The sequence below is a fragment of the Tachypleus tridentatus genome, chromosome 9 (assembly GCF_004210375.1).
Source record: "Tachypleus tridentatus isolate NWPU-2018 chromosome 9, ASM421037v1, whole genome shotgun sequence".
Taxonomy (NCBI): Eukaryota; Metazoa; Arthropoda; class Merostomata; order Xiphosura; family Limulidae; genus Tachypleus; species Tachypleus tridentatus.
The window spans coordinates 90,503,832-90,529,036 of record NC_134833.1 but is presented as its reverse complement, the minus strand read 5'-3'; the positions used below and the strand labels follow the sequence as shown (position 1 = coordinate 90,529,036).

At 32.7% G+C, this 25,205-nt stretch overlaps 1 protein-coding gene and 3 non-coding genes across 11 annotated transcripts in view; all 4 read left to right on the top strand.

Moving 5' to 3' along the window:
* The first annotated feature begins 273 nt into the window (after positions 1–273).
* LOC143225724 (zinc finger MYM-type protein 1-like) overlaps positions 274–25,205 on the top strand; it is a 40,702-nt gene continuing 15,770 nt past the window's right edge. The window contains exons 1-7 of one of the 8 annotated variants that reach the window (XR_013014006.1): positions 274–554; positions 9,391–9,502; positions 16,413–16,652; positions 20,087–20,189; positions 21,294–22,490; positions 24,329–24,451; positions 24,912–25,012. Coding sequence is in view for 1 of the 8 variants with exons in the window: in XM_076455623.1 (XP_076311738.1) it covers positions 3,560–5,140 (1,581 nt within the window). In the remaining 7 variants the exon portion in view is untranslated. The other 7 variants (XR_013014005.1, XR_013014007.1, XR_013014009.1 and 4 more) reach the window with 7 other exon arrangements.
* Positions 16,957–17,027, top strand: LOC143227592 (small nucleolar RNA U54). Its single transcript, XR_013015022.1, has one exon. It is a non-coding gene; the product is annotated as a small nucleolar RNA U54 (small nucleolar RNA).
* LOC143227590 (small nucleolar RNA U54) lies at positions 20,237–20,308 on the top strand. The gene has a single exon (XR_013015020.1). It is a non-coding gene; the product is annotated as a small nucleolar RNA U54 (small nucleolar RNA).
* Positions 25,060–25,131, top strand: LOC143227589 (small nucleolar RNA U54). Its single transcript, XR_013015019.1, has one exon. It is a non-coding gene; the product is annotated as a small nucleolar RNA U54 (small nucleolar RNA).

The window sequence follows — 25,205 nt, the reverse complement described above, 5'->3', positions numbered from 1 at the left end:
TGTTCCGTCTGTATTGTTGAATGAAATTTTTTATCTCAGTTAAAATATTTTTCACAGAGTGTACTAACAGCTATTTATTTATGCATAATATTGATATATTTAAAAATTCTTAAAAGTAATGGTTTTCAGGACTTTTTAATTATTTCATAATAAATACAAAATAAGATTAAGGTTTAAGCTCTCATTCACTGAGAGTACATTATGGAAAATTTAGAGGGCTTTAGTTGCGCTGTTTAAGTAGCTAAGTGTGATTTTCAGAACAGTTCTGTATACCAGGGTGGAAAGGCCTTCTTCAGGTGGTTAGGCTTGTCTCAGCTCACTCTGTATGTTCTCGAACAGTAGAGGTCTCTCATTTCGGTTAACATCAGTTAAAAGAGTGGAAGCTGCGTGTTTTAGTTTGTAGAATTTTTTATCAGATTGGTTTAATTTTATATTAAAGTTATTTTTAAGTACTAAGCGCCTTCCCATATCTTGCTGCAGAAAGCAAATGGGAGTTGGAGTTGAGACTTTGTGGATTCAAGCACTCAAGTCCTAACCCTAACTCTTTCGCATGGGTATCCTTTCCTGGGCATGAAACAATGTTTCAGTGTCTTTTGGTAAACTACTTTTTGTTTATGTTAACGCAATTTGTATAGCATAAAATATTAGCTAATAAACCGTATTTTAATAGTATATAAGTTTAACTTTTTAATTCTGCAAAGCAATATTTTAAAAATAATTAAATTTCTTCTAGTGTGACACACATGACACATTTTCTCTAGGATCTTTTCTCTATTTTGTCCACCACCTTTTCAAAAAGTTCGAAATTAGAATAAATTACTCATATAAAATTGTCATTGTTCAGACAAACCATAATATTTATAACCAGTGCTCGAAACTCATTTCTGACAATAAGAGTGGCTTTCCTCTCAAACAAGAAACTGGCCTGGCATGGCCAGGTGGGTTTAGGCATTCGACTCGTACTCCAAGGATCGCTGGTTCGAATCTCCGTCACACCAGACATGTTAGCCTTTTCAGCCGTGGGGGCATTATAATGTTACAGTCAATCCCACTATTCGTTGGAAAAAGAGTAGACCAAGAGTTGGCAGTGGGTGGTGATGACTAGCTGTCTTCCTCTCTAGTCTTACACTACTAAATTAGGGACGGGTAGTGCAGATAGCCCTCGTGTAGCTTTGCGCGAAATTCAAAACAAGAAACCACGTTTTAGATATATCTCGTGGTCCTAAATAAAACCCCTGTCGTGAGCTTAAACAAGTTAGTTCTCGAAATATAGCTAAAACATATCGTTACTATACATTGTTTTGATCTAGTTGTTGTTAGAATTTGGAACATTTGTTTGGAATTCGTATTTTTTCTTCTCGTTCTTTTTTTGATATATTTACTTATTGACACAGCTGTTAATACCGGTATTTGTGTTTTCTAGTGTATATCCTGTCAAAAATAACAGAGCAAGCACCTCCCATCCGGATGGAAGTTATGCAAATTAATGATCAATGAAATGTTACCTTAGCAGAGGCAAAGTTGCTTCCTTTATTCGTAATTCCAAAAAAATGCGAAGATGCTCATAAAAATTGCAAAACGCAAAAAAAAAGTGAAATCGTAAGTTTGCATGTGTCTCAGCATGGACCCAACAAATCTTCATGCCAAATCTGGTGAAGATCTATCAAAGGAAGCGAAGTAGTGGTAAAAACCAGGGGCGTAGATCCTTGGGGGATGGGGGATACATCCCCCTTCATTTTAGGTTGGGGGATGGTGCATACAATCATTCCCCCTACAGTTTCGTCTGTGGAATTGTTTTATTGCATCACAGGCCTGCAAGTTGTGTGTTTGTTCTTGTTATTCTCGTGTTCTTACCAATCGAATTACATAATCAGGCCCAGATATAGGCTTTTTCAGTAGCCGAAATGTACATCTTTAATATAGGCGTGCTTCTAAGCTTTTCGATCTAAGCGATAGTTCGTAAGTATCAGTCAGTAGGCCTAAGTATACATGCAAGGCTTGCAAGCACTATCACAGAATCTACCTTCGTCTTGTACGTAGTGTAAGATTAAGTAAAATTTTCATCACAACAGATTGAACAAAGAATGAAATTCAAAAATATTACTCCCAAGCGTAAATTCCTGTGATCTAGATCTGACAGGCCATTTGTAGTTTGTAACTGCATCAATCTTATGTGTATATTGTGCGGTTTTCCTACGCCATTTGTTCTTATGCATGTCTCGCCGGTTTTATTGTCAAACGCTTTACTCTCCTTAGCTGCCGAAGCTGCTGACCATAGTGTACGTTTAGTGTACAGTTAACGACAGGTTCGGGCCGCTCGGATCCAGACACGCCCTACATCACCCCCTCCGATCCCTTTAGTCTGAGCCTCGATTTTACAACAGGGTTCATTAGACCTGTGTTTATGGCCCTCATTAATCCATGAAATTTCAGATTATCACTGCCCTCTAATAAAGTGCTGGTGCTTTATGGTAAAATAACAATATATTCTCTTCTCATAGATAGCAAAAATATTGTATTTTCTTGTATAATTAGAACACAAAAAGAGCGATTTCAATGGCCTGAAGCCTCTACTCGAATTGTATTGCTAGTTTTTGTTTAGGTGTTTTTATTTAATAGACGTGCTTAGAGACATTATATCGCAACGTGTTTGTTTTTTGATGAGCTTTAACAGGAATATAATATATTTGTGATTGTTTAAGAATTTTTCGAGAAACTTGCAATTACTTGTGTTGTAACTAGCACACATTATTGTCCCAGCACCAGCGATGCCCAGGCGGTCAGTCGGCTCGGTAGTCACTGTGAGGTTCGCGCGTTCGACTTAAATACATTGTACAGTTTAGTCTTACTTCCATTCTGTTCTATCTTCGTTCGTTGTACGTTAGAGTTTTTCAGTAAAGACTGTATTTTAGCCTGTTGAGTCATCTGGGAAACAGATTCCAATTATGACAAGCAAGTGTCTGAAACTTTCCGTTATTAGACGTTTTTCTGCAAGTCAGTTACTAGAACTACAAGTGACAATGCAGATGCAGATAATCCAACAACCCGAAGCAAAGGAATAGAAACTTGCCATACAGAGCAAATACCATGTTCATCAGAGGACGAGTCTGAAAATGCTTGTGCAACTATTACACATCATGAACCACCAGATAGTTGTGAAACAAGTTTGTGCAGTAATGAAAAATCTGACACTCCACAAATACAGTGTTGAAAGCCATATCATCCAGACGCACAACTAATACCACGAGAGAAAGCAAAATCTCAAAATATCAACTTCCAGGGCGAGTGGTTTGATGAGTTCCCACGGCTGCACTTCGATAATCAGACTCAAAAAGTTATATGCTTTCTTTGTGCCATGGCGGAAAAATGAGACCTTTATACAGGGAAATTGGAGAGGCCTGTGGAGTATACCTTCATATCCACCGGTTTTTGCAACTGGAAAAAGGGAAAACAGAAATTCAACGAACACCAATCCTCCTCTCAGCACAGATTCGCTATATCTCCAGTAGGTTCACTTGATGGAACTCCAGTGACTGTCCAGCTACATGATGGAAAAAAGATGCAGCAGGAAGAATGCAAAAGAAGTCTAGCCAAAGTATTTAGAAGTTTACGTTTTTTACTGCGTCAAGGTTCAGCATTACGTGGACATTTTGATACGAAGGGGAACTTCCTGCAGTTAATGAAGCTCCTGGAAGAGGAAGATTCTGAGTTGACAGCCTACTTGTCAAAGAAAAACACATTCACATCACCCCAGGCTCAGAATGAAATAATGGAGATGTCCAGCTATCAGATACTGATGAACATAGCACACGAAGTGCAGCAAAGTAAAATCTTTGCATTAATGGTTGATGGCACTCAAGATGTTACAGGTGCCGAAGAGGAAGCAATATGTGTACGATACGTAGATGAGAACCTTGACGTCCATGAGATATTTCTTGGTTTGTACAGTGTTTCCAACACAACTGGTGAAACAATATCCTCGACTATACTTGATGTACTGACTAGACTCAATTTACCACTGTCAGGATTAAGAGCACAAACTTATGATGGAGCCGCTACAATGAGTGGTGCGTATAGTGGATGCCAGGCAAAAATAACAGAGAAGCAACCGTCAGCTTTGTTTTTTCACTGTGGAGCACACAAGGTTAATTTAATAATGCAACATGCAGATGAAGCTTGTGAATGTGTTCAAGATTCTATCCAGTGGGAACATGAACTTGGTGTCTTGCTTCAGAGGTCAGGCAAATACAAGACAATCTTTGAAAATATAGTATCGTCAGACAGCCACATTGTTCCAGTTGAATACATCCGCCCACTGTGTCCAACACACTGGTTGTGCCGCCTATCTGCAATTGCATGTGCTAATGATCACTACAGTGACATTGTTGATTCTTTGTATGAATTAGCAAATGAAAAATCAGATGTAGCAGTGAAAGCACGAGGTCTGCTGGACAGATTTGACAAAGGAAAGTCAATTTTAGGATTGTTGATGGCTCAGCATTCATTAGCTGCATTAGAGGAACTAAACCGTGCATTCCAAGTGAAATCAGCGACAGTATCTGGCATGATTGAAGCATCTGCAATGACAGTTGAGCAATTGCGAGTATTGCGAAGAGAGGAAAATTACAAGATATTTGATAAAGCTGAGAAAAAGGTAACTTCCCTAGATCTGGTGCCTGTTGAACTACCACGCATCCGCAGACCCTCCAGAAGTATCACAGGTATTGGCTCAGCACACCATTCTGCAACAGCTAGAGATTACTACAGAAGCCAGTATTTTGAATTTGTAGACACAGTCATAGAACATCTGACCACTAGATTCAATGCAGACAACAATGACTTGAGGCAATATCTGGCACTTGAGAACATGATCACATCTGGCAAGATTGACAACTCGGTTATAAACTTCTATCCCGAAATCTCTGCACAACGGCTCGAGTTTCAGTTGCCCATGTTCAAAGGAACAACAAAAGCAGTATCTCTGAAAGGTGCGAAGGATGCTTACTGTAAAATGAATGAAACAAGCCAGCAGATGTTTAGTGAAGTATTTCTTCTCATGAAAATTTTGCTTGAATGTCTAGTATCCAGCTGCGAATGTGAACGCAGCTTTTCTGCATTAAGACGATTGAAGACGTGGTAAAGGTCAACTATGTCTCAGTGCCGCCTCAATCATGTGGCAGTTTGTCACACTCACAAAGATGAGGTCGACAAGATAAATATAGAAGAGCTTATGAAATAATTCATAAACAGATTATCACAAAGGAGGTCTATGTTTGAGAACATGTAGACTAGAGGACTAAATGAATCTTACTTCAATGAAAAGTATGAATAATTATGTGCTACATTGTATTGATATGTAATTTACAAGAGTTCGCAAAGACATTTTGGTTATTTTTATCAAACAACATGTACAGCTTTTCAGTAGATATAAACTTATCAAGGGTAATTACTAATTTTATTAATATTTGGAAACGTTATTCATGCAATGAAAGTTATTAGTAACCTTGTCAAGTACAATGGCCATCTTTTATACTGTGCAGTGTGCAGGAATAAATTCACGTGGCAGTTAATTTGTGACACATTTGTCTTTATTCTATTAACATTTTGAAAACTGTTCACAACACCTCAGTGATACAAACCTACATGGAAACCTTGAAGTATCGTGGCAACAAGATTACTCTGTGACTGCATGTTTACAGCTTTCAGGTTCACGTAATCAGAGATTACCAATTTGCAAATTGAACAGTCCACATAAGTGCTTGCAAAAATCATCCCCCCATCGGGTGTAAAAAATCTACGCCCCTGGTAAAAACAAACATAAAACCCGCAAAATGCGAAAGCAACAGTTTATTGGTACATTCCCATGGACCTATTGAACCTCCATGCTTAATTTTGTAAAGATCCATCCAAAGAAAGTGAGGCAGTGGTAACAAACGCCAAAACAAATCAAAACACAAAATGAAAACGCGTAAAATTTGTATGCATCTTCCCAAGAACCAAATGAACCTCGATACCAAATTTAGTAAAATTCCAATTACAGTGATGAAATACTAGGAAAAATCGCAATATTGAAAAGTTGTACGTGAATAAAATTTGTAAGGAACATTAACTACGGTAAAACATGTCAAAAACGACGCGAAAGGTACTACGGCTACCCGATAGTATAGTTTAACCTCACATTTCATATCGGACTGAAATAAATAAATTTTGGCCCGGCATGGCCAGGTGGGTTAAGGCGTGCGACTAGTAATCTGAGGATCACGGGTTCGAATCCCCGTCGCACCAAAACATGCTCGCCTTTTCAGCCATGGAGGCGTTATAATGTTTCAATCAATCCCACTATTTTTTGGTAAAAGAGTGGCCCAAGAGTTGGAGGTAGGTGGTGATGACTAGCTACCTCTCCTCCAGTCTCACACTGCTAAATTATGGACGGCTAGTGCAGATAGCCCTCGTGTAGCTTTGCGCGAAATTCAAAAACAAGAAAATAAATTTTGCGAAAGCAAGCTTGACAAAAAATTAAAAAAAAGCAGAAAAGTGCAGAAGAGGCAGTCATTGAGATCATTCAAGAAATGGATTCGTGGCAAAATCATAGAGTAATTATTAGGAAAAACCAGTGTCTAATTTGAATGGAGGAAGATTTTGCATTCACCGATAAAGAAGGTAAACTTTACTGTTTAATCTGCAAAGTGTCATTCAGTCATTACAAAGCCAGTAACTTGAAACACCACTATGAAACAATCACAAGAACCTTTCATCTAATTATCCACCTAAACCAGAATTTCGGAAAAAACAAGTTAACTGTGTTAAAATTACCATTAAATAGCCAGCTGACACTGTTGACAACGTTCAGTAAGGAAGTTGATAAAACTACTGAAGCTAGTTTTGTTATATCATGGAATATTGCTCGTGCTAAACGCCCATATTTTGATGGTGAATTTGTTAAGAATATTGCTAAGCTGTTGCAGTGTTAGATCTAAATAACACAAAACTTCAGCGACTAATAGCACAAACACCAGCTTCACGCCACATTACAGAGAGACGTATCTCCAGATCAGTGCTGATGTTGCAGGCAAAATGATTTGAAGAATTCCCTTGCATTAAGCTTAAACCTTGATGAACCTACAGACATACAAGACAACCCTCGACTGGCGGTATTTGTTCGTTATGTTTACTCTGGTGTAACTGTGAAAGAAGAGATGTTGGACTTAGTAGCACAAAAAGAAACTGGTGGTGTTGAGATTAAAAGTACGCTTGACAGAGCCTTAACAAATGCTGATGTTCCACTGGATAAACTCGTTAGTGTTGAAACAGATGGAGCATATGCAATGGTGGGAAAAAAATCCATGATTAATTGCACTAATGGAAAGTGATCCCAGCTTTCGAGAGCTTCTCCCTGACAGCCAGATACTTAAAGTATAAAGGTGTTATGAAAGTTGTTCTTGAAATTGTCAGTTTCATATGCTTAAGTGGGAAGAGCCACCGACAGTTCAAAAATTTTATTGAAGAACTGGAGCTAGAAGATAAACCAAGTGATGTATCTTTCTACTGCATTGTGAGGGGGCTGTCACCCAGCAATGTCTTAAATAGATTTGTGGATCTGTTGGAGCCTATTATTACTTTTCTTGAAGAGAAGAAAAGATTCTATCCTCAACTGAGAAATGATGAATGGATGCAAGATCTAATGTTCCTTACTGATATAATGAATCATCTACAAACTCCCAACTTGGCACTCCAGGGGAAGGATAAGATTGTTTCATCTTACTGAGACAATTTTCAGCTTTCAGAATAAAATAAGACTTTTTTTTAAAGAAACAGGTTATGAAGAAACTTCATTTACTTTCCCAGTCTCAAAACAAGAGTAAATACATTCCCTGATATTGAAATAAATTACCACAAACTGGAAGAATACAAATATAAATTACAAGGACTGCTTGATAATTTCCTAGACAGGTTTGAGGACTTGCAGAAGCTGAAGTCCTGCTTCGCCTTTCTTGTAAATCCATTCATAGTTGATGTGATCAATGATGGTTGTCCAATTCTCGAACCTCAGGTTACAGAATCATCTGCTGTGGAAATGGCATTAATAGAACTATAGGAGAACCTGGGTCTAAAGATGGTCCATAAATATCATTCTACAATTGAGTTCTGGAAGCGAGTTCCAGAAATAAAATATCCTGGACTGAAGAAAACTAGTGTGCAAATCATCTATTTTATTTTTTGTTTATGTAACAAAATGTGCATGTAACAATAAAAACGTGTGTATAATATTTGTTCAAGTCTTGCAGCTCTCAAACATGTGAAGTGTATCGTATGTGGCTCCTGCGTTAAGAGTTTGGCCACCCCTGTGATATGCAAATGAAAAAATCCCGCCTTTTCATTCCTAGCCGCGTTTACTACCCGTGCATTTTTGTGTTGGTGTGTGAAGTTGAGAAGAAAAGTTGTTCAAAAGTGTTTCTGATGTTTAATTTGAAACAGGTAAAGAAGTTGAGATTATTCCAACTTGACAATATGGGACGACGCGAAGAACTATTGAGAGGAATTTATACGTATGATTTGTCTGTGTGTGTTCAGTAAGCGTTTCCAATACATTTTTATTATTACGTTTAAACGCTGATATTAATGATTATGCTTTGTAAATTTTAATCAGTATTTGTAGGCCTAATTGGTCTAAGGTTATGAACATTATGCTATGTGAGGATAGTGCTACCTTATTATTATTACTAGAAAACTCAATACATTATTCATAAATTTTATTCCAAACACAGCATCTGATTTGAAGTTTTAATTTTGATATCATTATCAGTAATACCTCACAATGCACTCACTAGATTATTATTACAAAAATATATAGTGCTGTATCAACAAGATACACATGTGGATACAAATGAGAAAACACTAGAACATTTTGAAATTTCTCCCCATGCTATTAAGTTTTTCTATGTTTTTATGACTTCAAAGATCACCCTTCAGCAAATAGTTTTACTGAGAATTGTTTTTTTATTGTTAGTGTTGGTATGCTACTAATTAATGTAATGTTTTAGGATGACATAGGACCTATTGGTCCATCTTAGCTGTTCCATTCTCTAAACTAAATTAATTTTTTTAAAATTCTTAAAGCCATCATTTATCTTTCATATACTTACCAAGCTTTTTCTTTAACTCAAATTTACTGCCTTTACAATATTCAAAAGATAACCATCTTGTTAGAAAAATGAAACTATCTTAGCTGAAGATGACATCTACCCTACCAGATTATATTTCTTTATTAGTCCTGCTATTCTCACTGTTAAATATGAAAAAAAAAGATGATGCATCAACACTGTCAATTTCTTGTAGAATCGTAAATGCCTCGTTTTGATTTCCTTAAATTTTTTTTTTTTTTTTTCCAAGAAAACAATTTCAGAGATTTCAACCTTTCCCTGTATCACAACACCTTCATCCCAGGCATCATTCTAGTAACACTTCTCTGAACTGTTTCCAACAATTCAATGTCTTTCCTAAGGTAAGGAGCACGAAACCGAATACAATTCTCCAAATGTGGCTTAATCAATGATCTTCACAATGAAATTATAACCTGTTTAGACTTGTATTGAGTATATCTGCAGATACAATTTAAAATCCTATTTACCCTACCACTAGCTCTAACATGCTGCTTGAATGGCTTTAAGGACTGATAGACTGTTATGCTAATATAACTTTCATAACACTGTCAAGGTATATTTCCAAATTATATTTGATTCAAAGTAACCCATCTGCATTATCTTTCATTTGTTGTAATTAAAATCCATCTGCTGTTTATTTGCCCAACTCAGTAAATGATCTAAATCCTTTTCTAAATCAGCAGCATCCTCTTCACAGCTAATAACACCCAATATCTCAATGTCTGTTAATTTAAGTTATTTTTGATTATTCCTTCATTTATGTCATTGATGTAAATCAAAAGAGTAAAGGTCCTGATGTACCTACTTGTGACAATCCAGTTTGACTGAATTCCATTTGGAACAACCCTCTGCTTTTTTCCATCCAGCCACTCTTCTATCTAATTTGCGGACTTATTTTCCACACCTACAGAAATAATTTTTTTCACAAACCTTTTATGTGACATCTTGTCAAATGCTTTCTGAAAATCTTGAAATGCCAAATTCACTTAATATACCAGAATGCACTTTTACTCTCATCTACATAAGCAGTAACCTTCTCAGAGAATATAAAAAAAAATTATAAGGAAAGATTTTTCTCTCAGTGAAACCATGTCAACTATTCACTAAAATTCTTAACTTTGTTGAATGGCTTTGCAAAGCATCTTTTCCTACAATTGATGTAAGACTAATGGTTTTGTAATTATTGGGACAATTTTTATCACTTCCCTTGAAAGAGGAGTTACATCAGCTAACTTCCAGTCCTTTGGTATCTGCTCGCTATTCAAGAGCTGACATGAAGTAATAGTAAGTGGCTTTAATGTTCAGTTTTCAATTTCCTTCAAAACCCTTGGGGAAGTACTATTTGGCTAAGGAGCCTTATTGTTTTAAATTTCTAATTTTTTTCTTTTGGTTGATATCTTTTTAATTTGTCAATGCTTCAAGATGTGGAACTCTGTTTAAATTTTCATTAGTGAAAGAGAAATATAAAGCAAAATTTTATAACCCAGTCATCTCATAATCATCAGATACTAGCCTTCCTTTTATCATCCCTCAATATTCCTACTACCATTTAATGATTTGGTTTCCATTAATGTATTTTAAAGAAATTCTTACTGTTAAGTTTTACATTTTCTGCCAACCTTATCTCGTACATCCTTTCTGATGTCCTAATTTCCAGTTTTCCAAACTTTCTTGATCTTCAGTAATCTTCCACCTTATCAGTCAAATTCAGTTTCATAAATTTAATACTTTCTACAACTTCATTTATAACTGAACTATTAGCTGTAGCAAAGAAGCTAGCTCCATGCTGTTTAAACCATTCCACAAAGGTCCCTTTTTCCACTGAACTGATCCTAAAGTCCCATCAGCCAATCTGCTCATATTTACATAACATCTTAAGCTTAGCATTTAGCCCTAGTGACCTACTCATAACTTCATCCTCATAGTTAATTCTGGACAGTGTCCCTGGCAAAATTAAGTTATAACTTTTTTTCTTTAAATGCCTTTATCAACCCTTTGTACTTATTAATTAGCTCTTCTGACCTACCTTTCTCTATATCATTAGCTTGATTGATTGATTAATCAATCAATCAATCAATCAACTATATCATTAGCCCTTGCATGTACAACAGGAACTACATTTCTGTTACCCCCATATGTCATATTTCATGCTCTGTTATCTTCCACCTGTGTCCACAGGGAGCATAATCTGATTCTTTTCTCTATATTTAACCGCCTGGGATTATGGTAAGTTTACTGACTTGCAGAACTAAAATTTTGAATTTGATTCCTTACGGTGGACACAACAAATAGTCTAATGTGGCTTTGCTCTAAAACACAAAAAAAAACATTATTTAAAAAAAAACTGGTTAATTTTTACAGCATTAAAGATGTTAGTTTGAATAAAACATCTATACATTTCTCAATTTTCTTTCACTTTAAAAGAACTATGCTATTTTAAATGTCAAATTCTTGTGTACTTAACCCTTTTGTGATGGATCAGAGGACCATGTCATTGCATCAGTTAACTTGCATTCAAAATTTTATTGAACTACTATTTTATGAATTTATATCAATAAGTTTGGAATAAAATTGTAATTATAATTCAAATTTTACCTTTATGATGTAAATTCTTAATTTGAAAGTAAATCTTAAAAGAATACATCCAGATTTATATAAATATTATAAAACCTAAAAAAAAAAAATTTGATATCCTCCACATGTGAAATTTTAAAAGGCTTAGCAACTCGTGTTCAGTAACAACTGAGTACAAAGGCCGTAGCAAGAAGAGATAAATGTTTGCTTTATATCCTGATTTATTGTTCTATATTTTAAGAAAAAGTAAGTTTTTAATAATTTATTTCTAAGTAGTAATAATCTATCTATCTATCTATACGTATACATAGGTCAGTTTTATATTACTGGATACATGATGTGCATCGTATCAGTGCAAGTTATGTAATGTTAGCTAGCTGTGTCAAAAACAAAAGTTGCCACTTGCTACTGGGTGTAAATATTTTGTTATAAAACTTAGCTACTTAGACTAAATGTTTGTATTTTTGTGTTGTATTATGTAGTCATTCTAGTACAAAAACATAATTTATATTTCCTAATGTTTTTATGATGTTTACAAGGTTAGTCAAGTGACAGACCCTAAGTAGTTAGAGTATAGAAAATAAAATATAAAGTTTTGATGAAAACAAATGTTTGAAATGTATTTAGAAGATTTTAGAGATTACATAAATAATATGAGATTTTTATAGATAAAGAAAAGTTATTCAGTCATAATATGAAATTTTTTTGCACCTAAACTAGTAACAAAACACTCAGCCAAATCTTTAGTAAAAATATTTCACTAAAAATCAGATTTTAGGTATACAAAATATTTGTAATCTTTACTAGAATTTTACCAAACTTTGTGAAAATACACATGCTTTATCAAAAGTTATAGTGCAAATACTTAATGTGTGCAAATGTGTAGATGAACTCGTATATTTACTGAACCCCATAGTGAAAGGGCTAAAGCAATTATGTTGGCAATAGACAAGTTTAGTTATAATAATACACTGTATTTAATGCTTTCTTTCAGAGTTCAATTTGGAACTGGTAAAACAGGTACTTTTTCTATTGGCATTATTTAGATCATAAGTACACAGCTTCATGAAACACAGGCTTTGATTATTATCTCCTATGGAAGGATTAGCTACTGGGGTACAGAAGATAAATTCTTAGAAGTGGTATATTCTTTTTTTTAATGATATCTCGTATATTTGAAGAAAAAGTGTACAAGCTGTTTTTAATATTCAAATTACAAAGTCTATTTTTTACACTATTCACTGTTAGATGTGGACCATTGAGTAATTTTGTGTTGGTGTCTGTTTCAACACCCTATAAATAACTGACCAGAAGAAGTGGGTGAAATCACTTTTTTTCCATTGTAGAGTACATGGGGACTCTAACAGTAATAAATGGGATTAATGCAATATTAATTATCTTTTTGTTTAAATTTTCTTGTATGGCTCATGTGTTATTAGTTACCCTACAAGTACCAAAACTGTTGACTTTCAAGCATTTGTATGCACAAATGGTTTAGAAAAGTCTATTTGGTAATAAAGAACCTTAGAAATAGCAAAGACTAAGTGTGTGTTTTTTTCAAATATTTCAGCAGTGGTACCTAAAATGTTTCTCCAAAAACAATATAACTTCATTCTTTATTTTGATCAGTCTTTTTAAGACATTTCCTTTTAGTAACTACTGAACTTCACAGTGTTCACTTCCTAATTCTTTGTGCAAAGCAGTAAAAATTCTGGAATTCAATGAACTAGATTTTATATAGTTTAACACATTCTTGCAAAGTTGAATTCAAAAGTAAAAGCATTTTCTTCACAGCTAATGCCTCTCTGTGAATGCTACAATGCACCCATTCATAGTCTGGTGCTGCTGCTTGGATTCCTGGAACACTTCTGCATGGGAAGCTGCCACTAAGCAAGCACCATCGGTACTCAATCCAGCACATTTTTTCCACTGAGTACCACTCTGAATTATAAACTTTGATTAAATTAAAAATTTTGTCAACTGTTCTTGTTGGAAGTGGCTTACAAAACACTAGAACTTTATGAATTGTGTCCTTACAATTATATCTTAGAAAGCACATTAAATTGCCATTATCTGCTATGTCTATGCTTTCAATCATTTGTAAGGAAAAAAACTGACTAAAGTGGGCTCAACATACAAGTTTCTCCAATATTTTTCACTATATCCTTAATTCTACACTTCACTGTATTATTAATTAGGGACAATAAATTCAACTGATTTTCTTGTTTTCTTAAATACAAGATGTAATTATTTTTACTACAGGAAGTATTGACATGTTACTAATAGTATATGGATAACCAGTTTTGGCTCTGAGTTTTGAAATTTCATGTGAGGCCATAACAAACTCTTCATTGGAAGATCTCATGGAAAAGTGTGTGAAATTATTTGTTTGGAAAAACTATTTGATTTTTCTCATTTATGTAAAAATTTGTTGGCTTATTTGAGTATTCTGGATGTCTGGTATCTAAGTGGCATTTCAGTTTTGATGGTTTCATGCTCTCATTTGGTGATGTTAAAAAATAATGAACATGTAATGGCAAGTCATTATTGCTTCCACCACTTATGAAACCATACTTCAAATATTCATCATTGAAATGTTTAAAATTAGGCATATTATTTTTGCTAACATAAGATTCACTAGAACTAGGCTGCATTTGTGCATTTTCTTGTGTGATGCATGTTTCTTCAGCCATTTATCCATATTGGAGAGGAGTTTTCTTAAAAATGAAGAACTTTAAAAAAAATTTAGTTGGTGCAAACTAAGTTGCAAACAACTCTTTCTCTTCTCAAAATAAACTGACACTTCTAGCACTGGCTACCAACAACTTGTCTGGACCTGATGCTACCAAATGTTAAGACTAAGGTCTGACATGCCAGTCAATTTCCATTAACAGAGTAAGCAAATTTAACACATTTGTAATAAAATTCATAAAACTTTGGTATCAAAGAACCAGTTAACTTGAATGAACAAATAGTTGTTTTATGTGACACAAAATCCCTTCTTTGACCTTGCCTACAAATAGAAGATCATTTTGGACTCAGCAGAGGATGTGTCTAGCTAACACTGGGTTTAAATTTATTACATTTCACAAGAATCTCAAGGTCATCAACACTGTAAACACTTAGGCTCCAAATTGCATAAAGTGAGAATACTTTAATTCCTGAGGGACTGAAGGTATGAAGGCAATTGTCAGCTTGTGAATTATAAAGTTTAGTAGCCTTAAGTACAAACTTTGGCCTTTCTCTCATTAGCTTAGTTGAAATACTGAGAAATCTAGGTTAGATTTAATGAAAATTTAAATTATAATGTATCTGAAAATATTAATTTTATTAGAATATATTTATATTAACTGGTTTAAATATAATTTTCTCTAATTCCAACAAGGGCTTGGAGAAAGTTTAAAAATGGCAGTTGATAGTGAAAGGGTTAAAATCAATTCAAATGTTTTAGTTTTTTGCAGACTGTTTTTTTTTTTTCATGAACCATTCCTGGGTTGTGGACCACACTTTGGGAAATGATGCTCTTAACTAAACTAAAACTATTTATAAATAAATATTAAAAAATCTGAAAGTCAGCCCTTATTGGTCATATAATTATCAAGCTTTTTCATAAACCCTTAAATGTACTGTCTACAGCATCTGAAGGCAATCCATTTCAAAAGCTTAACATGTTAGAAAAATGAAACTTCCTCAGCTGAAGATGACTTCTGCCAAAATGTGTGTCTCCCAGTCCTAAAGATTATGTAAAAACACTATCAATTCCCTTTATTATCCTAAACACCATATTGATTTAACTTAATTTTTGTTTTTTTTCCAGTGAAATTAGTTTGAGATTTCAACTTCTCATAGAACTCCTTCATCCCAGGCACTGTTCTAGTAACTCTCAAACAATAGTATTTTTCCTAAGGTGAAGAGCACAAGCGTGAACACAATATTCCAAATGTGTTCTAACAAATGAACTGTACAATGAAATTTTAACCTGTTTAGACTTGTATTCAATATTTCTGTAGATACAAACTAAAATCCTATTTGCTCTACTGCTAACAACACATTGCTTGAATGAATTTAGATACTGGTCAACTATTACACCAAGATCACAACTGTTAAGGTTATTCCCATCCAAATTATCCTTATAAATTAAATTGTGATAACCCACATGCATAGAATTAGTTGTATTCAAATTGACTACACAAGTATATAAATTAACACAATATATTTATCTAAACAAAGTTACCAACTTCATCACATAAAGCTACATAAAGCATTTAATCAGTTATTTAACTTGTATGTTTGATTTTATCGTACCTCTAACTATAACAAAGTTTACAACAAAATGCATCATGGCATCAGATGAGTTACCATCAGTATACCATTCATTGTATTTTGCTGTATGTATTGAATTTGTTATAAATATCATTCATTAAAGTAAGTCTTCTGGAATACTATCAAGAAGGAAAAAATCATCACAATAGCTAAATTAGACCTAAAACAAAACTGTAAGTCAGATATCTGCTATTGGCTAGTTTTCTTATTGGTCCAAAAGTTGATTACTTAAGTTTTGAAATACTATGTTTTTGTATAATTGGTAACTACGTGTAGTGTGGTTTACTTTGAGTTATATTTAACAAAAATTAGTTTTGTTTTATTTGTATATTTTTTTGAATTCTTTAAACTTAGTTAGACATTTCTGAAGTCGGTAATCCTAGCTTTAGGAGTGTGCAGTGCCATGGCTGCATAAGGAAGAACAAACCTGGGAGAAGATGCAAGAAATATGTGGTGTTAGACATACCAGGCAGAGTGTTCATTAAGTGCAAACTAGTATTTCAGGGTTGGGTGTGCACTGTACAACTGCATTTGAACATGCAGTGCTTACTGTGCATAAATTAGCATGATGTATTAGGATTTAAACATTGCTTAGTAAGTTGAACTAATCTTTTGCATTTTGTTAACCCTCTTGCACCAGGTATCTTGCACTGTGTAAATAACCTTTATAAAATTATCATCTTTTTATAATTTAAATAACAGTAAATTCTGTAAGGCTTGTAATTAAATATAATGTGCATCAAATGAATTAACTGGACATTAGAAATTGGACATTTTAGTTTAAAAAGGGGTATTACATTATACACTAGTTGATAATTCACTCTGAAGAATATAATATGATATTCCTAAAAAATAAAAATAGGTTAGTAGTTGTATTGTCTAGTAGACTAATGAGGTGTGGCAGTGATGAAAAACAAACTGAAAGAAAATAAATGTGTTTACAAATATATACGCTATTCTGAGCCACACCATACCTTGTAGAATTAGTGTAGTGAATTTATTTTTCATAAATGTGTAAACATTTTGATCCGTTTTGTAATATCTGGTGGGAATTTTAGTTAATGTTACTTGCTAGTCACCCAACGTTTGCTCTCAGATATTGATTCTTAGTAAGGAATTGATTGAATTAGGATAGAAATAAGATTCTCAAATCTGAATGAGCCTGAATTGTAGTATTTGATATTTCCTAGACAGTTTAACTCAATTGATAAAATAAGGATAGGGATTTTTATTCACATATATAGATGCATTTCTTTTGTACTCTTAATTTAAATTATGTAGGATAAAGTTAAAATCTAGTTGTATGTGTTTTTGTGTGACTTAAGTTTCTAACGGATCACATTAATATAAGTCAACCAAATTGATTTTAAACATAAAATGGAACCTTCTTTTTCTGAAAAACAATAAAAAACTTTTTTTTCATTTTGAGACAAAAGGAAGTAGTTTTAATGTTTCCTTTAAACATTTGTACAGTAATGTTTTGAAATCTTAAAACATAATAAATAAATTTAATTACTTTTACTAAGAGAAGGGAAAAATCAACTGGTTTTAGAACACCCTTTTTGGGTCTATACTTCTTATTTTACAGAAAAGTTTAAGAAATAATTTGGCTTTAAGGTTTGACATGTAAATAATAAATTTACAGGATTTACATAAACTTATTGTTTTTGTTGAATAAAAGCTGTAAAATTATTTTATTTGATAAATTCATTATTCTGCAAAATGCATCTGGTTGCCCTCTAACTAAATATGCACTACACCATTGGTTGATAAGTAGTATTGGATGGCGTCCAATTAGCCAAAACAATGTGAATTAAAGTAATTTGGAGAGAGAGAAACTATAGGGCCCTGGAAGTGTAAAATTATAGTCAGACTTTTATATAATCATATTTTTCAATTATTTTTAAATTGATAACTTTTTAAAAAACCTGTTGTTAGAGCATGACAAACATTCACTTGTTAGGACTGAAACATTTTACAGAAATCTTCCTTTTTACAAATTTACAGTGACTTTATTTCATGCAAAGCACATACAATATATATATATATGTTTCAAGAATAACTGTTCAGTCTTTAGGAGTGGACCAACAACTTTGGCCATAACTATACAGGGCAGCTCTCCACTGTTAAGGTTACAGGGGTCATTCAAACTTCACTTTTAAAGTAAAAATGAAAACTTTAACTATTTCAACTATTTATTTACTAAGATATTTAAGAATTTATATTTTTCTGACTTTTTTCTAAAATTTTAGTTAGTTTAATTTGAGGGGGGAAAAAATTTTGACATGTACAGATTAACCCTTAACAATTTTTTGAAACATCTGGAGAGGTTAAAATGAAAGGTTAGACATTATCTAACCCAGCTTTAGTTCCCTAATGGAGACGATTACAATTGATATCTGTTAGAATTATTTCAAAAGCATTCCCCTGCATAATATTCATAATTTAAATCAGAGATGTTGTCATACCAAATCACTAGGACCATCTTCTGTAATTATTTGTATGGATACTTTAGCAGGACAGTATCTGTATCAGTTAACATTAGAACTCTTGAAGTGCAAAACTTTTCAGCTAATAAAGTCCAAAGAATAAAATGTGCTTTCTTTGTTATGATAAAAAAAACTCTACTGTTTTTAAAGGTTATTTACTGGTCTTTCACCTGGTGTATTTTAAGTTCTGTTTTGATTTTGTAGTGTTTCACATAATTTATGAATAATTATATGAACAACAACAATTACAGAGACACCTGAATGGAATGGAATATTCATATTCTGTTAATTTTTGTTGGAATAAAGTAGATGTGATGAGAGTAATTTAAAATATGATACTTTTCTTTACAAAATAACCCATGATTTAAACCTCTGGGCTTTAATTTAGATATCAACAATAAATTTCTGAGATCCTGTGAACCTGCTTTTACAAATTTGAGTGAAATAATAATTATAAATTATAATTAAAACGAAATAATGCTAATTACTTTTCACAGGTGTTTATTAATCCTTTTTGAATGAGCTCAGTATTAAATAGAGTCCATGTAAACATTTGCACTCATTAAGTATTTACACCATAACTTTTAATACATTATATGTATCTTCACAAAAATTGGTAGATTTGTGGGAAACATGAAGTCTCGTGTGTGTGTGTGTGTGTATATATATACATATATAAACTAACGTGTGTTTTTTTAATGAAGTATTTTTAACAATGGTTTGTTAATGATTTTATTGAGTCTGTTTCATTTCTAGTCTGAGTGCAAAGTTGTTTTCATGTTAAGATGAAAAATACTCTTCTTTGTCCCAAAAATCTCAACTTTTATTTCTACAATCTCTAAAACCTTGCAAATACAGTTCAACTAAATTCAGTAAAGCTTTATATTTTATTTGTTATCTTACTTCTCTACAAGATTGGTAAACTTGACCAATCTTCTAACCACCAAAGAAAACCTAAATTACACTTTTTTCTTTCTAAAATTACTTCAGATTGTGACATGAAACTACATTTTGTTTATTCTAAGCCACTTTAAACTCATTACAGTGTACAACTGTTTATTGTTTTATTCTTTGAATTGTCTTTGACTACTGTTAGCACCATCATAAGTTACTGGGACTTGTGTTAACAGTATTGATTAACAATACCACAAGCTGTTCACATGCATACCTTATGAATTTTTTTATCATATTATAGGTGTTTGTTTTCTCAAATCTACCTGTAATGAACCTAGAAATTTGAATTTTTACATTTTAGTTGCTTTTATAATAATAATAAAACAAAACATAAAAAATCAAGAAATAACATACTTGCCTAGGCTTATTATTTTTTATTTTATGACATCTCAATTTATAATTGAAGTTACACTAAGATTTTAAATGTTCATTTATTCTGTCTCTTCACATTAATAAAGAATTGTATAAAGTGATAATTTTATAAGATCAAATTTCAAAGTTAAGGTTCTTTAAAGACTTTTTTTGCACCCACTTGAGTCATTATTGAATAAGTGATATAACTGCATTGCTTAATGAACATTGTAGGTGGACTGGTTAAGAGAGAAGCCAATTTCACGATATCGTCAAAGCATGGTGACATGCCACAGAAAGATAGTTGCTGTACAAAAGAGTTTTGTTCTGGAAAATGGTGAGTTGGATCTACCTTTTATGACAGAATCTTTTAAAAGAAATACATGGCAGTGAGGAGAAAATAGTGAAAGATATATAACCTATGGTTACTAATTTATACGCTATTCTGAGCCATGTATATTTTAGCCATATTTTAAGTTGATTTTTTTCAACAGTTAAAATGACACTTTTGTCTCTCACTATTGAATAGCATGTTGAATGAAAATTGAATCTCATTTAAAATTACCAATAACTGTCTGGATACTTTTTTTTAGAGTGTGTAATTTTTTACAGATTTGTAAAAGAACCACTTTTGAAAAAAAAACAATAGCTTCACTTCCCTAGAAGATGTTCAGGCATTTGATTACCTATATTTACATTTTTAATTGGTGCTGGAATAAATAAGTAACATGTTAAGATGTCTAATTCATTGTTACTTGGAATCAAAATTCCAAACAAATTTCACCAAATGAGATTGGCTCACATGTTCATGGTTCTTAAGTATTAAGATGTCACTGCTCATGTAACATTGTTGCTTTCAGTTTACAATTTATTAAGAAAGCTTATATTTCAACTCTTTCGAATATCTTGATGTTTAGTTACATTGAATTTTTTAAAATATTTCAAATTAGTTTCTATTTTTGGTATGCATCAAAGTATGTTTTGGGTGATTTCATGTCCTGTTTATTCGATTTTTTTAAATTATAAAAGTTATTAGTGATTTTTAATATACTTCTTTTTTTAGAAGTAATTTAATATTGTTTTGATAAGGTATCAAAAACCTTTAAAATTAGTGTAAGTAGTGGCAAAATTTCTAAAATAAACATTATAATAACTGTTAAGAAAAGATGTTTGATTTTTAGCTTAATCTCAAGACACCCAAAGGACTATCTGTGCTTTGACTACTGTAGGTATGAAAACCTAGTTTCTGGTATTGTAAGTTTGTAGATGTACCAATGGGAAACAAAGACACCATTATAAAATCTTTACTTTGTATCTAAAAGGAAGATTTTTCAAAATTTGCATTATTTTGGATTATTTTCCTAAATATATTTAATACAATGTATAGTATATTATCTGGTAAACTGGTATCTATGTTTAATTTTGTTTTTCTTTGTTTCAGCCAAGTGTTAATAACAACAGATGAGTAGCCTCAAGAAACGGATGTGTAACAGGTGTCATTCATTATTAATTATGATGTTCCAAATAACAGAATTGTTAATTGGACTTATGAAGAATTTCATGAAAGCAATGAGCAAAGAAGGCAAAGGTTTTTGTTATTTAAGACAGATTTTCCCAAGAATAAATGAGGCCAAGATCAAAGAGGGCATTTTTGTTGGCCCTCAGATCAGACATGTTTGAGTGACAAGTGGTTCGAAGATCTGTTAGTTGGGTCAGAAAAGATTACCTGGAAAGCCTTCAAAGACATTTTTGACAATTTTCTTGGCAATTACAGAGCCGAATAACGGATTCTCCTTGTATTGAATAGTGCCTGCACACTCAGTATTGAATGATGGACCAGCAGAAAAGTTATTTAGTTTGAGAAATTGTAGTTGGTTCTACTGCTGTTGATACAAAGGTGAAATGGTGACATTGGTTACTTGAATGCAAGAATTCTTTGTCATGTCTACTGGTAAGTCTTCAAACAGTGGTCTCTTTTCAGCTCTCCTGGTGCACTTGAGCTGACATTTTTTTGTCTTCATGTGTTTTTTTAACAATCCACTCTTGTGTGTTGAAATTAAACTAAGTCCAGTGATGCTTGTCAAAATTCATCTGGCATTAACCTCTTCACTGCATGGGGTTAAGAAAAGCAAATTTTCTGATCACTCTTGGCTGTCTTTTGGACTCCCAAATCATTTTGAGACAAACTGATTTTTTTTTACCTGAATTTTTCATAAGAATTTGAGTTGAGACTTCTAGTAGTGAAGTACTTGTTACGAATGCTTAACTTTCATGGTCTGAGCCCTCTACTGCTGGAGGGACAAGTAACTTCCACGAGTATTATATTGGTTCAAATGCACTTGACAGTGCTTCATTACTACAGCAGTTGTGAAGTATCTCCAAGATAACTATCTGTCATGGTTTGAAAAACATGACACAATTTCGGCATCCACCCTGACACAACAATCACCAGATGTCAATAACATTATCTGTGAGATATGCTAAAGTGTGGGCTTTGAAAGTGTATTCACTGTCATTAAATTTCAAGGAGTTTAGAGGGTGGAGGGATGTAGTCTGCTGTACAACATCATAAGAATCTGTGCTATTCCATATTCTAGCAGTCATTAGAGCACATGGTTTTTACATGATATGAAGAGAGGTTTGTACTTTTGTGATCAGTATGTGTATGTAGTGTATTATAGAGAATGTAGTATTGGCTTATCCCAATACTTTGACAGTGTTTCTACATTTGTTGACTCTAGAACCAAGCCTCATGTTTTTCACCCCTCTACAAAGTTAAAGATTGTTAATTATTCAAAGAATTTAGAGCTTGTAATTAAATTCACTTATTAGATAAAATATAAAATTATACTTTTTAAGCACATAAAAATTGGAAAAATAGACTCTTATATTGTAAACCGTTTCCTGTGATCATGTCACAAGAGAAAAAGAAACTAAAAATATATCAGCTTTGTTTTTATGTATGACTAAATATATACAAAAATTGTGTTGTTGTTATTGAAATGTGTTTCAGTTGGTAGAGGTTTTTCCCAGACATCATTAAGATAGTAATCAACAAGCATATGGAACAAACTTTTGATAATAATTGGTAAATGTATCTAAATACTAGAGAGACATTTTAATTTTAACCTACATACTAGTTTATCTCCTAAAGTTTTTAATAGTCTAATAAAAACAGCAGTATTCATCATATGTATATAATGCATGCTTTCACATTCAGAAATAATTTTATAAATACCTGTTTTACCACTTTATATCCAATTTTTCATTAGTTTCAGTTAATTGATTAATATTATGTATGGGTTATTTTTATTGTGTAAATACTTATGTTCCTGGTCTGTCAAATACAATAAAAAGATTGGAAAGAAATAGAAAAGATGCATGAGCTTGCAGTTTTAGGAAAATTTGTATTCTTACCAGGAAGAAAGATTAATATAATCTATAAAAATAGAATTAAAATGACTACTGTTGAGAAAGTTGTAGTTTAAAGTTATAGTGTACATACTGTGATAATCTGTTTTTAGAAGAAACTGGTAGAAATTTGAGTATTAGAATAGCAGAATATGGACATGCTCCATCACAAGTTCTTTACAACTTTGGAGCATGAAAAGTAAAAGCTTGACACTGCGTGATCTGTATGTTACTCTCACTATTAAGCTAGTTGTGGAGCATGAAAAGTGAAACCTTGACACACTTTGATAATTGTTTTTCTCAACATTACAGTGGCATTTATGTTCTCCAACAAAAAGAAAAGCAACTTGAATTAACAGAAAAAAGGCAGTGTTTGAACCATAGAAGTGCAGTATAATAGACTGTTTCTTACAGTATATTTGTTTTAATTTGTAATATTTGAAGATTGAAAATACTTTTTTTTCCCAAAAATCTCAGATATATCATTTTCATAATCTCTAAATCCTTGCAAATACAGTTCAAATAAATTCACTAAAGCTTTATATTTTATGTTATATTACTTCTCTACGAGGTTGGTTAATTTGACAAATCTCGTAACCACCAAAGAAAACCAAAATTACCCCTGCCATCTTTCTAAAATGGCATGAAACTACCTTTTGTTTATCGTAAGCCACTTTAAACTCATGAGAGTATATGACTATTTATTGTTTTATTGCTCTTTGAATAGTCTCTGACTATTGTTTGCATCATTGTACGTTGTGGGGCTAAATTTAACAGTATTGATTTACATTACTCCAAGTTGCTCATATGCATGACTTATGAATTTTATCATATTATAGGTGTCTGTTTGACTTATTTTGCTGTTAATTGTTGATGATACTTAACCGTACTTTTTTGTGTTAATGGTAGTAGTGCACTAAATACTTTTTATGTGAATAAATAATGCATCAAAGGACATAGAACAAAAAGCAGACAATGTCCCGTAACAATCATAATTTTTCTGGCTTTCTAGCTACACGACAAGTGTAATTACAAATTCATTTGTATTAGTCAATATCTTTTTAGAAAACAGCATAGTACAATATGCCATTTGATAGATGAAAACCTTGACTTTGTGTTGGTGACAAGTAATGTATAATTAAACATGAGAAGAACTATCAACAAATCCTGAAAGAGAGGATATGACAGGTAGGTGTGACAAGAAGGGTATGATTTTCTGTTTGGCTCTGTAACCAAACAAGATTAAAAGTTATAAAAATTGTTTTTTCTGAGTGGTGATGATCTGATAATGATTAATTTACAATAAATTTTGTCCTTGCTAGAGGGGTGTTAAATAAATTAGAGAAGAAATGCTTTGTGAAAAAATGTCACTTTTTATTAGCAGTTTAAAAGTTTGTATTGTTAATGAAATTGTATTGGAAGTTCAGTGTTAGTCATTTTTGTGATATTTTATAATAAATTGAAGTTACACATTAAGTTTTTAAATACTTGTTTATTCTATTTCTTCACATTGGTGTAGAATTGTATAAAATGATAATTTTATAAGATTGAATTTCAAAGTTGAGATTCCTTAAGACCTTTTTTGTACCCACTTGAGTAATCATTATTGAATGAGTGATGTAACTGCATTGTTTAATGGACATTGTAGGTGGACTGGTTAAGAGAGAAGTCAATTTTCCAGTATCGTCAAAGCATGGTGACATGCCACAGAAAGATAGTTGCTGTACAAGAGTTTTGTTCTGGAAAATGGTGAGTTGGATCTACCTTTTATGACAGAATCTTTTAAAAGAAATACATGGCAGTGAGGAGAAAATAGTGAAAGATATATAACCTATGGTTACTAATTTATACGCTATTCTGAGCCATGTATATTTTTAGCCATATTTTAAGTTGATTTTTTTCAACAGTTAAAATGACACTTTTGTCTCTCACTATTGAATAG